This window comes from Oratosquilla oratoria, chromosome 20, assembly GCF_046742065.1.
Source record: "Oratosquilla oratoria isolate Oo_2021 chromosome 20, ASM4674206v1, whole genome shotgun sequence".
Lineage (NCBI taxonomy): Eukaryota > Metazoa > Arthropoda > Malacostraca > Stomatopoda > Squillidae > Oratosquilla > Oratosquilla oratoria.
Window position 1 is genome coordinate 34,058,990 of NC_134796.1, and position 14,235 is coordinate 34,073,224.

Genomic DNA, 14,235 nt, shown 5'->3' on the forward strand with positions numbered 1-14,235 from the left:
TCGAAAGACAGAACGTCGAAACAACAAAATGTCGAAACGACAGAATGTCGACTGCGACAAAATGTCGAAACTTCAGATATCGATGTGATTATGTACATAAAATGACCGAAAAAAGCAAACCTGTGTTCACGCTCAACAACTATACTGAAACCCTCTATTAGATCACCCCGCACTCTGCGTCTTTCCAGAGAGTGTAAGTTAAGGTGCCTAAGCCTCTCTTCGCAAGGCAAATTTCTAAGGCCATGTATCATTTTGATCTTTCTTCTCTGAACTGGTTCTAGTGAATTTATGTCCATTCTATAGGACGGAGACCAAAACTGTAACGCATAGTCAAGGATGGGTCTAACTATCGCTAGATAGAATTTGATAATTACCTCTGCACTTCTATTCGTTACCGTCCTAGTAATGAAACCTAATGCTCTGTTAGCTTTATTCCTGGCGCTAATGGACTGTTTCCTGGTTTTAATGTCCGGACTCACTAGAACTTCCAAGTCTCTCTTGCACTCAGTTTTCTCTAAAACGTGTTATCTAAGCTGTATCTTTTTTTCGGGATTGTGTAGCCCTACGTTTAACACGCTACACTTAGAGATATTAAAGGTCATTTGCCATTTCACCATGTGAACAATTCGTTAAGATCATCCTGCAGAATTTCTGCGTCGTCTCCTGACCTAATTAGGCGTCCATAATTTAGTGTCATCCGCGAACTTAGTAACATCACTATTTATCCCATCGTCTAAGCCGTTTATATACATAATGAACAGCAAGGGACCCAAAACCTAGCCCTGGGGAATCCCACTAGTAACATTGCCCCACCTGGATTTTACTCCATTTATGGTGACCCGCTGTTTTCTGTTACTGATCCAAGCTCTAATCCATTCTAACACTTTTCCTCCTATGCTATGGGCTTTGATTTTATTTAGTAGTCTCTGGTGTGGCACCTTGTCGAACGCTTTGATAAAGTCAAGGTAAATCACATCGTAATTACCATTGTTATCTGACGCTTTATATACTTTAGTGTAAAAGAATAGAAGATTAGCCACACATGACTTACCCTTGGAGAAACCATGCTGTGTATCACGAATTAAATTGTCTCTCGATATGTTCTCTGAGTCTATTTACTGATTGGCCTGTAGTTGCATATAGACGATTTATCTCCCTTCTTAAAAACAGGAACAACGTTTGCCTGCCCCCAAGCAGTAGGCACAAAACCAGTGTCTACCAATTTATTAGATATTTCAGTTAACTGGTCGCAGATTTCAAATTTACACTCCTTAAGCACTCTCGGATTTTTGTTTTGTCTGGACCCGTGGATTTTGTAGCTTTAAGTCTTTCTGTCTGCTTGACTACTCCTACTTCTACTCTACTAATGTTGATATTAGATAGTCTACTTTCTTCACCCCCACTGAAAATCGGATCACAGTCAGGTACTTCATCTAATCTCTCATTAGTAAACACCGAGAGTAAATATTTGTTAAACTCCTCACTCATTTTTCTCCGATTCTATCATGACATTTTCATCGTTTTTAATTGAGCCTATTCTTTTTTAATTTTTTTTTCTATAGAGATGAAAGAAACCCTTTGGGTTGGATCTTGTGTGACTGGCAACCTTAATTTTATAGTTACGTTTCGTTGTACGTGTTTTCTTTTTAACCAGCTTTGCCATTTTGTTATATCTTGATCCAAGGTGTATTTCCCTGTTTTTTTTCTACGTAAAGTCCTCTTTTCATTCCACTCTCATGTTTCCGTCTGTCCGTCATCCATTTGGGAGTATTACTATTCTTCCGTATTGACTTCAGGAGGATAAATGTATTTTGTACATTAATAATTAATCAAATCAGTTAGATTGCTATACATTTCATCCAAATCGCTGACCTTATTGTTCACCCCCTGCCCCCAAGTGACCTGACCCAAGGTATGCATATTACCCTCCGTGACCCGACCCCTGGTCATGACCTGACCCATGGTCATGACCTGACCCCTGGTCATGTCCCTACTCTTGACCGCGAAGGTGATGGACGAATCATCCGTATGACATTTCATATTCAATTTCAAATAGGTTTTTATCTTATCAAAATTTGCTCTCCTGAAGTCTGGTACTTGGACGTTATTCGTACTTTTTAATTCTTCCCAAATAATATTAAATCTTATTTCTTGATGATCGCTAGAGCCTAGACTATCTCCCACTTTTACGTTACTCATTAGGTGCTCATTATTGGTTAAAAGTAAGTCCAAAGTATTTTCTCCCTTCATAGGATCGGTAACCATTTATTTTAGGAAATTATCCTGCACCACATCTAAGAATTTTTTCGCTTCCTGGTCTCCTACTAAAATTTCCCAGTCAATGTTTCTATAATTAAAATCTCCCATGATCACAACGTTTTTGTACTGGGACGCTCTGCGAATTTCATGAATCAGGGGATCAGTCTGCTCAATGCTGAGGTTAGGATGTCTATACAGGACGCCAATAATAACTTTCTTTTTCTTGCCTATGATATCCACCCAAATAGATTCCGTACTGTTCTCTTCCTTAATCGAATTGTTGATAATACAGTTGATTGTATTTTTAACGAAAAGTGCTACTCCTGCCAACCCAGTCCTTATTAAAAAAAAAAAAAAAAAAAAAAAAAAAAAATATATATATATATATATATATATATATATATATATATATATATATATATAATATATATATATATATATATATATATATACAGTATATATGCATATATACAAGCCGCGGGCTTCGCCGCGGGCTTGGCTGCGCAAACAGCGGCCTACGGCCGCAGCTTTCCGCGCTCTAATCCCTCGTTTTCCCCTTCGGCCTCGGGGCGGAACCCCAACACGGGATCCCCAGCACGAAGAAGAACGCGAAGAAGAACGCGAGGAAGAAGAACGCGAAGAAGAACACGAAGTAGAATGCGAAGAAGAACGCGAAGAAGAACGCGAGGAAGAAGAACGCGAGGAAGAAGAACGCGAAGAAGAAGAACGCGAAGAAGAACGCGAAGAAGAAGAATGCGAAGAAGAACGCGAAGAAGAATGCGAAGAAGAACGCGAAGAAGAACGCGAAGAAAAACGCGAAGAAGAACGCAAGGAAGAAGAAGAAGAAGAAGAAGAAGAAGAAGAAGAAGAAGAAGAACGCGTAGAAGAACGCGAAGAAGAACGCGAAGAAGAACACGAGGAAGAAGAAGAAGAAGAAGAACGCGAAGAAGAAGAACGCAAAGAAGAAGAAGAAGAAGAAGAAGAAGAAGAGGAGCGCGAAGAAGAAGAAGAAGAAGAAGAAGAAGAAGAAGAAGAAGAAGAAGAAGAAGAAGATGAAGAACAACAACAACAACAACGCGAAGAAGAACGCGAAGAAGAAGAAGAAGAAATAGAAGAAGAATACCACCTGACTCCAACTAACCCAAGCGCTTTTTCAAGAATGTTTTTAGGACAAAGTGTCACCGTAATACCACCTGTCCCCGACTTCCACAGCGTTTTTTAGAAGAATATTTTTATTTAGACTTATATATATATATATATATATATATATATATATATATATATATATAAATATATATATATAAAAATATATATATATATATATATATCCGGAAGGAAATGTTTATCAACCATGTTGATCCTGGATTCAGTAATAGCTATAATATAAAAATTCTCTACGCACCCCAGGAGGGTGCGAACCTTGATTTTCACAAGGTTGAGAGGCCAAACCAGCGGTCCAAGATTTTTTGTTTTACGAAGAGTGCTACAGTGCGTGTATTGTTTTGCGGGAGTTTCAGAAATTATGTTTCTTGCCTTGCCTTGACCTGATGGTCCACTTTTGCACTTGCCGCACTCCAATTCCCACACGAGTGGCTGTATCTTTACACTTGTAACCCTCCTTATAGAGTGGTATAATAGCAATAATTATGTCTCTTCCCAGCTCTTTACCATTTTACATTACGGAGATATCGAGGCACAAAAATAGATACCACCGCAAAAAATTGACTGGTCCACGTGAGCGACAAAACAAAGCTCCCAAGTGTTGCGTATTGTCTCATCTAAATAACGGTACAGACGCTAGCATTGAAAAATGGGGAAAAGTTTGAACGGATATGGATATTTTTCGTGTGCTTTGAGTTTAGAAAAAAAGTTTAGGCGCCTGTAATTTTGCTCCCAAACTTTTCGCCACCACTGTAGTGGGAGAGCGTAAAATAAACACAAAAATTGAAGATAGAAACTATAACGAGATGGAATAGCTCAGCAATTATTTCAGTTTGATAAAAAGTATCTATTAATAGGCATAAAACCACATATAAAAATTGTTTTACAATAAAGTACCTGGATTATACACCAGGTCCCTTCTTATACTTTTTCGCCCTCAAACAACTTGTCGTTGGTAAACAAAACGAGATAGCGTCAGCCGTCGACAAGACAGGATTGTTGTGATTTTAATAGGTAATCATTAATTTTTTAACGTTGCAGTTCATTATAGTTCATTATTTGAAAGTGGTATACAAGCGTATTATTTGCGAAATCACTTTGCCTTGGGAGTGTGTGCAGTATTCCGGTAAAACATTATTATCTATTATTGTAATCATGACCGTGCCAGGAAAAATATTACGATTTGAACAAATAGTAGAGAGCTTACAACAATATGGAGCGACAAGATCGACTCGTGTTCATCCAAGTCACTTAAGCTGATTCTGAATTAACTTAACCTAACCTAACATATTTAAATAAACTTAACCTTACCCCACTCACTGCTCGAGTCTACGTCTAGGAGAAACACAACTTACTTCTGATTGTCACTGTAGGTACGGGCACAAAATTTTCATTTTTTTTTAACCCTTAAATTATTGTTGCATATGGAAAGCAATTTTATTAGAAACAAAATGCTTTTTAGATTTTTGAAATAGCTCGGAAAAATAAGGGATATACGATTTTTTTTTTATTATTTTTTTAGCCCACATATTTGGCTGGACTTCACCATAGCAAAATGTTAGAATTAAGGGTGGTCATTTGTTAAGATTTCGGTAAAGAAATACACATTAACTCTAAACCACTGGCCCAATTTTATTAAAATTCAGAATAATTGGGTTTTAAGGATCAACAAATCACAAGATTATGTCAAAAACAGTTACAATGCAAGGCATCTCCATCATACCATGATATTTGCCTTTTCATGGCAACCATGAAGTTGTCAATTTTCAGATTATCATCAATAAAATCCAAACCCCTGGCCCAACTGACATGCAACTTGGCATGTCAAGGTTTTATGGGTCAATAAAACACTGAACATGTCAAAAACATTGCAGGACCTTCTTCTGATACACATTCTTACTAACACCTATCATGTTGCCATGGCAACTGTTGTCAATTTAGAAATAATCAATAAAATCCAAACCCCTGGCCCAACTGACATGCAACTTGGCATGTCAAGGTTTTATGGGTCAATAAAACACCTGAGCATGTCAATAACATTGCAGGACCTTCTTCTGATACACATTCTTACTAAAACCTCTCGCGTTGCCATGGCAACTGTTGTCAATTTAGAAATAATAAAATCCAAACCCCTGGCCCTACTGACATGCAACTTAGCATGTCAAGGTTTTATGGGTCAATAAAACACCTGAGCATGTCAATAACATTGCAGGACCTTCTTCTGATACCATTCTTACAAACACCTATCACGTTGCCATGGTAACTGTTGTCAATTTAGAAATAATCAATAAAATCCAAACCCCTGGCCCAACTGACATGCAACTTGGCATGTGTAGGTTTTATGGATCAATAAAACACCTGATCATGTCAATAACATTGCAGGACCTTCTTCTGATACCATTCTTACAAACACCTATCACGTTGCCATGGCAACTGTTGTCAATTTAGAAATAATCAATAAAATCCAAACCCTTGGCCCAACTGACATGCAACTTGGCATGTGTAGGTTTTATGGGTCAATAAAAAACCTGAGCATGTCATTAACAAATGCAGACACAGTCAAAAGTTTTGAGGCAAGGCTAGACAAATTCTGGGAGGGACAAGAGCAAATATATAATTATAGAGCACAAATTAACACTGCACGCGGCCAGCACCATCATACTAGAAATCAGGCTGCCACACTGGAGTCACAGGCCACATAAGGCCTCTTCCAGTAAAACATCAACTGTAAAACTATAATAACATTGCAGGACCTTCTTCTGATAAATCATGGGTCAACAATTCATGATAAATATTGGGTCAACAATTCATGATAAATATTGGGTCAACAATTCTCCTGAGCATGTCATTAACATTGCAGGATCTTCTTCTTATACCATTCTTACTAACACCTATTATGTCACCATGGCAACTGTCGTCAAATTGGAAATAATAAATAACATCCGAACCACTGGCCCAATTGACATGCAACTTGGCATGTGAAGATTTTTGGATCATTTCTTGAGCTGCTCATAGACGTTAGAAAATAGGTTAAAGAACAGTTTTATTACATTACAATAGATTATTAATGATGTCTTACCTTAATATTTTCACTCGGAAAACTAATTTGCCGAGGTTGATAACCAAATTTGCGATGGAATCGGTGAATATTTGTTTCCTTTGAAAGATTTGGGCATACACTTGTACAATAACAAGATAATTTAAATGTCCTGTGCATGCGCTGAACGCTCAAAACATTCAAACTAAGCAAAACAAAATCAAACGGGTTGCAAAAAATGGCGTTGTAAACAGTACCAGCGCGATGGTGATGTCACGCTTGTTTTCGCGCGTACCTAGTGACTGTGTGTATAATTTGTGCAACTCTTACCTTCCAAGGATGCACTCTTAGTGAATGGGTCTCTCAGGAAACAGTTGAGTTCTGGCAAGATCTAAATTGGAGTGATTGTCAGTTTTGGACAAGTGATACATGGCAAGATGAAGATAAATCATAACTCTTGGTGTATATTTTCTGTCCTCTCACAAAAATAGGTAATTATGTATTGTGGTAAATTTTCATAAGTGCTCACCTACACGATATAGCATTAGAATATTAAATAATTTGTAAATTATAATACATCAATGTATATACATTTGTCTTGATGGAAATCAAAAACAAAAAGCTGCTAAAAATTATACACTTAGAAATGCAGCTGCTGGGGCTGCTTGAGACATCAACTTTGTTTTGATAGATGTGGTGGTTGAAGAAATTAAAGTATAAAAAATTTGTCTATTCTAACCTAACCTACCGTATTTTTTGGACCATAAGGCTCGGGCAAAATCCTTAAAATTGGCCAAAATCGGTGGTGTGCCTTATCGTGAGGTGCACCTTATGTGTGGCTTCAGTGCAAAAAAAATGCCTCAGACAGTGACGAATTATTTTGACACGTTTTGTAGCTAGCCTGCCGACGGCGACAGTGCATAGGCCCAGCAAAAGTTACAACCAAGTTATAACCAAGATGCATGTATCTTGACAAGAAAATTGCGAAAATTTCGACAGTTTTCGAGTCCATGCCACCACATTCATTCACGCTATCATGGCTATGATATGATAGCGTCCACAACACAGACAGCCATTTTGCATTGGTCTAGTCTCGCTCCACTCAGACTGTAGTCATTTGGCTATCATGGCTATGATATGATAGCGTCCACAACACAGACAGCCATTTTGCATTGGTCTAGTCTCGCTCCACTCAGACTGTAGTCATTTGGGTATTTTTTTTAGTTTCGACCATGGGCGCAATATGGCAATATAAAATTAATTATTAATTTTGTAAATTAAATGTATCAACGTAATATGCAATTTTGTGGGCGGAAATGAAAATAAAAAATACCTTGCTACAAGCAAATATGCTAATGAACAAAGTCGGTAGCATAGGATCGGGACGCCAACGTCTCTCACGACGACGACAACGAGCCGGATGGCATTTAATTTGCAGGTAATGATTTATTAAACACAGGTTAGGTTAGGTTAGACGAATTCATCACCCTTTCATTTCTTCGACGTTGGCATCTATCATAAGACATGGTATACCATTCGTCCGACACGACTTCGTTACTTACAAAATCAGTTTTCGCACCTTTTTTGATTCCGCTCACAAAATTGCATATTTCATTGATACATTATAATTTACAAAAAATTAATAATTAATTTTCTATTGCGCCCATGGTCGAAACTAAAAATACCTTCATTTGTAATCTTGTGTTTTTAAGTGAATAGAGAATTCCGGGAATAAAACTGCTAATGTTGGTTTTATTCCCCACAATTCCCGTAACGTGTTTATGTTGTTTTTTAGGGGTATTGGCAGGGCAGACCGTCCATGGAGGTGGTCTGATTTCACTGACCAAAATAAAAAAAAGTATATACAATTTATTTTTGTAATTTTGCTAAATCCCAACCGATTTTTCTCATTCAACAACGAAAATGTTCAGTTCTGAATGCACTCACATATGCATGATTATCCGATGACGAGACCAGGTGCGCCTTATGTAAGGACGGGGAATAGCAAATTACGGGTGCGCCTTATGGTACGAAGCGCCTTATCGTCCGAACAATACGGTAACCTGACCTGCATTTAGTAATTCTGTAGGTCATTTGGGTCATCGTCATTGTCAGGGATGTTGATGGCTGGTTTTGGTATCCAATCGGACAGAAGTTGCATAGCTTTAAGAAATGTATGAATCTCAGCTTCGTAGCATTTTTAAAAATATGTACCATGTGAGGTGCTGACCAAAGTACTGAGGGTGTATTCCAGATCCTATGGACTGACAATATTGTACCTCAATCCTAGGATTGCAGATTTATTCGTTAGTGTATTTGCTTTTAGCAACTTTTTTTGTTATTGATTTCTGCCAAGAAAAATGTATATTACATTGATGTATTATAATTTACAAAACTAATATTTAATTTTCTAATGCCATATCGTACAGGGGTGCACTGAAAAAATATCGGTATTACTATAGTATCCTAATACTCATGCAAAGAAATGTACTTTTTTCCGGTTTAGTTTTGGAAGATTCTCTTGTGAAATTTATTTTTGACTCAATGTTTCTGGTAAAATTTAACCTTTTGAAATGAAGGCTGCCAAAGTGGAGGGTATGTCACATTTGCCAGAACATTAAAAACAAGTTGCCAAGAACTGATAGAATGGATTTATATTACCTACATTTTTGAAAGGGATTGTATTATAAATCAGACAAGGGTATGGGATGCTGAGTTGGGTTCTTCTATTTTTTTTCTTTTATAGAAGTGCACACACAGATTTTTTTTTTCAGAGGTGCATACGTACATGATATAGCAACAGGAAATTAAATATTGATTTTGTAAATGTTAATACTTCAATGTAATATACATTTTTCATGGTGGAAAGCAATAGTAAAATAACCTTGCTAAAAGCAAATACCCAACCAAATGAAGCTCCAGTGATAGGTGTGAGACGTTATGTTGTCGTCTGTCCAGTCCTGTCGATATCAGTTTAACAATGGCATTGATGTTGTGTACTGGGTCTTCTACCACTCCAAGTAATGTTGCCAAATGATATATTTTTAAAACAGTGCTATGGAGCTGAGCTTCATTCTTTTCTTCAAGCTGTGAAACTCCTCTACACCCCACAATCTGATTGAATGCTAATAACATCCTTGATGATGATGATAACCCTGATGACCTCTAGAATTACAGGTACTGCATTATTAAATGCAGGTTAGTATAGATAAATTGATCATACTTTAATTTCTTTGACCTCTGTATCTATCTAAACAAATTGACATCTGAAGCAGACGCCACATCTCTGTTTGTTAGTGTAATGCTTTTAGCATCTTTTTCTGTTATTGATTTTCGCCATGAAAATTGTATGTTACGTAGATGTATTATAATTTACAAAGTTAAGTTTAAATTTTCTAATGGAATATTGCATAAATGTGCATTTCTAAAAATTTACTATTAATTTATCTATTTATTTTTATTATTATTATTACTTTTTTTTCTTTTTTTTCTTTAATATAATCTCTTTATTAAAAATTTGGAGCTTTGTTGAGTTGTGAAAGGTTTAGTGTGCCAGACACAGCATTTGGGGAGCTGAAAGGAAATCCTAATAAATCAAGTAAGTTCACTCAGATCACAAAACATGCAATCCACAGTAGACCACAGAACTCACTCAGGAATCAACCCAGTAAAGGTATCACTCCCAAGATAAGAATGATACTGGCACACCTATATGCAGGACATCTCCCTGTATTAACATGATACCAATACAAAATTAGTCTGGTATTAAACTCCCAACCGCCCCAAATGCAGCTAGGCCACAGAAGACACAGGGCATCTTACACTACACTGCCCCACATGCACTCCTAAACAGCAACACAAATTCTCATCAGTGACATATGGGCTGTACTTTTTTTTTTTTTTTTTCCATTTCCTTGGGATCATAGGTCTCCTGCAAGAGAGAATTGGGACAAAGATTGATTTTTTTTTTTTTTTTATAGTATAGGAACCAACCTTAATTTTCAAATTATTTTCAGATTAGAAAATGTCACTTTATGATGACATCGACACAGACAAGGCTTCTGGTGTCTCAGGTTGGGCCTCTGGTATCAAGCTGATGACAAACCAACTCAAGTTCAAAAAAGCTACAATTACCGCAGTAAGTTTAAAGTTTCTCATATAGATTTTCACTTGACAATTGTGAAATTCATAATGTAGAAAGTATGCCCCAATTGTCAAGCCTATGATATTGATAATATGCACATACATACTAGAAGACCTTTTCCCTGGGTATGGCTGTATTAACTCTTAAATGGAACCTACATCCAACACCCATTCATCACCCCATCTTAACCTTATGGATGAAGGGGGATTATCCCTGTCCAGTGCTAGAATCACTTGGGTTAAAGGCAGTGCAGTGAGACCCAGTGCTTTAGAGCAGGGCCTGATAGTTTACCCCCACCATTTCATCATATGGGGACCTCCATCTTTCCACCCATTCTCTGCATCACTTCCATATTTCTTACTCAATCTTGTTACTCCTATCAGACTTCTTAAACATATTTCAGTTCTTCCTTTCTGCCTCCATGGAATTCCAAGCCTCCACTCCATATGTTACTATGGGCACAGACACTCCTTTTTATAACCTTCTCTTTGAATTCATCCCCATATACCTATGATGATAATGATAATAATAACATACTAAACCCATAGATTTTGTGGAGGCTATTTTCCTTTAACCTCCTACTAATGCCAAATCTGATGAGTTATTTTGAAATTGGCAATTGCCATGTATAATATGCACACACATATTTTTATTTAATTTATTTATTTGCTTTTGCTTGGTCCTCAAGACATCTCCCAAATATTCCTATTGAAGAACCAGTCTATTGTGTGTCCCAGATGGAGGTGTATTGAATGTACAGTACCTTAGGGCTTTATTGATACACGTATGGACCAGAGTCATGCAGTATTCTTTTATGATTGGAAACCAATTTCCACTCAAAAAGTATCACACAAAAGTTGTGCTGTTCCTCCCTTTTGCCCCCTCCTTAAATCTCTCCATTGGATGGAAGTTAGTTATAGAAAAAAAAAAATCACACTGTAATAAAGCATGCTGTCAAGAATATGTTAATTTATAATCATAAATGCCATGTACTTATATTTGTTAATAAGTTAATAAAACTACAAAGTAAAGGTAAAGAGCATCTTGAACACAAGTGATATTTTTATTATCACAATGGGTATTTGAATGGCAATCTGGTGATGAGCCTATTTTTTGTATTGTGGTATTTTCTAGGACCCTCTTTTCCATAAGATATTGAAGGTTCCTCATAGAATGAAACTGCATTTTGATAGTTAAGTAAGAGTTACCAGGAAGATTTTGTAAGGATGATGGCCATCATCTATAATTTAATGTAGATAGTAATAAAGATACTAAGAGCATATGATTAATACAGAAAAAAATAGTAATTATTTATAATAGTTGTTGTTTGCTCATGATACTGCACTTGTAGCAGAATCAGAGGTGGGATTTAGGAAGTTTGATGGAGTTTGGGAGGAGAAAGTTAAAGGTAAATGAGGGTAAAAGTAAGGTGATAAGTTGTACAAGGGAGAGGATGACAACAATTTGTAAGTGAATATTAAAGAAGAGAGGCTAGAGGAAGTGGATAACTTTAGATACTTGGGGGCACATGTGGCATGAAAGGGGGGAGTGGAGGTGGAGGTAGATCGAGAGAAGCAAGTAAATACCTTGTGGGATTGAAAAGTGTAATGAGAAATAGACATTTGGGAATGGATACTAAGAGGAGATTGTATGATAGAGTGAGAAATGAGATGAGGAGGAGAGCAGGGGTGGAAAAGAAGTTGGGAGATAGGGTTAAAGAAAGAGGATTGGGATGGTTTGGACATATGGAAAGAATGAGTGATGAAAGATTAGTAAAAAGTGTGAAAGGCATAGGTGGATGGAGTGAAAATGAAGGGGTGACTGAGGATGAGATGGATTGGATAAACGAGGTATTGAGAAAGGTGGGTGTCTGTTGAGGAAAGAAGGGAGAAGACAAAAGATAGGGGTGAGAGGAGAATGGTTGTATATGGATGATGCTGTAATGCATGAAAGGGAGTTGGTGGGAGATGAGGTGATTCACCATGGTCTTGGATGTGTGAATGATATTTTTGATGCAGCCCAAAGGGATTTCTCTTTCTCTTCAATGATACTGCATGAGGGGACGGGGGGAGGGTTACTGATTAAATGAAGTTGCCTTGGTGTGGATGTGCTATGTCTTGCTGCATTGCTTCTGACCCAGGGCAATGGGCGAGATGTAAGGATGACCCAATCCAGGTAGAGCCAAGAAAAAAGGAAGGAAGGGAGGGAGGGATGGTGAATGGGAATAGAGTGGGTAGGAGTGGAATTATGCCTTTTGACTTTGGCTACCTCCCTTGTAAGGAGGAAAAAGCCCTTGGTGTATATATATATATATATATATATAGATATTGTGTGTGTGTGTGTGTGTGTGTATGTTGGTAGATATAGAATTTAGAAGTGGCTGGCATTTATTTTTGTATATCATTTTAGCCCAAACGTGAGCAGATTCGCCGGACAACTACCTCATTGCCTCCTGTCATTGATCTGAAGTCACGAAGAGAAGAAGAGGAAAATCTCCCACCTACTCAACAACCCCATTTACTGGTACAGAATCAGCTTCCTGAAAAGGTTTGGTTGAATTATTATTATGATTCAGCTTGATTTAAATCATCATCAGGTGAATTAACGAAGTTAAGGATGTTCTTGAAGTTGTTAGCTACATTATTTGGAAGGAGCAGGGACCAAAGATGGCTGTCTGCTTATGGTGGATATCATCTCATTATCTCTTTTTCTGTTTACTTATTTCATTGCTCTGCACAATATCTTAAAAGAGATGTAAGGAGCAATCCTTGACATCATTAACTCTATGATACTACCACTTACCAATGTTACTCACAAACATTGCATAACATATGTTTCAGCCACAAGCCACCACACCAAAGTGCATGTTACTCACTGCAATTGACTTTCCTAAGACTGCTCCTGATAAGCACAATATACAATGCATCACTGCACAGCAACAATAATGGCAAACTACCTCACCACACAGAATATGCAGCAGCTACTTCACACACCAACAATGCACTCTGTGGAGTTTCACAGGGTTTCATTCTTTCAACCACATTGTTTAACTTGAACAACATGACATCCTAATGCCTGTACATAAGATAAAAGTAGAATTTGCATCATATGTAGATGACAGTACTCTTATAAGCCCGCATGACGAATATGAAATAACTACAGTGCTCCTGCAAACATAAGTATACAGGCTAGATCACTGGCTGTGCACCAACAGAATAAAGATAGTGCCAGCCAAGTCTCACTAGTGACAACCATGAACACGGGTTGAACCATGTCTCTTACATGCACGCACATTCATGTACACACATACACACCATGAGCATAGCTCCCCTTCCTGTAAGATACAACTAGGGAAATACACAGACACACACACATGCACAGAGGGTATAAACAGTGTGGAAATAATCATGATAAAAGTTGAAGATAGCGACATGAAAAGTAGAAAGTTTGTAGTGATTTATGTGCCCCTCAAAAACGGGCTCTTGGAAATGTTAGAAGATACAAAGCATTCATTAAATGAGATGCTGAAGGATGGAAGTAACCTGGTACTTATGGGAGATTTTAACTGCAAAGAAATCTGTTGGGAAGAGATGACAGTGAAAGGTGGAGAGGATCTATAGGGAAATGTATTACT

General features: G+C 37.5%; 1 protein-coding gene across 3 annotated transcripts in view; it reads left to right on the forward strand.

The window, feature by feature from the left end:
* The first annotated feature begins 4,329 nt into the window (after positions 1-4,329).
* The window catches only part of Spf45 (splicing factor 45), a 47,799-nt gene continuing 37,893 nt past the window's right edge, over positions 4,330-14,235 (forward strand). For 2 of the 3 annotated variants that reach the window (XM_076203824.1, XM_076203825.1), the window contains exons 1-3: positions 4,330-4,434; positions 10,474-10,595; positions 13,011-13,148. In XM_076203824.1, the coding sequence (XP_076059939.1) occupies positions 10,482-10,595; positions 13,011-13,148 (252 nt within the window). In that variant the 5' untranslated portion in view covers positions 4,330-4,434; positions 10,474-10,481. The remainder of the gene's footprint in view (positions 4,435-10,473; positions 10,596-13,010; positions 13,149-14,235) is intronic. The other variant, XM_076203826.1, reaches the window with a different exon arrangement.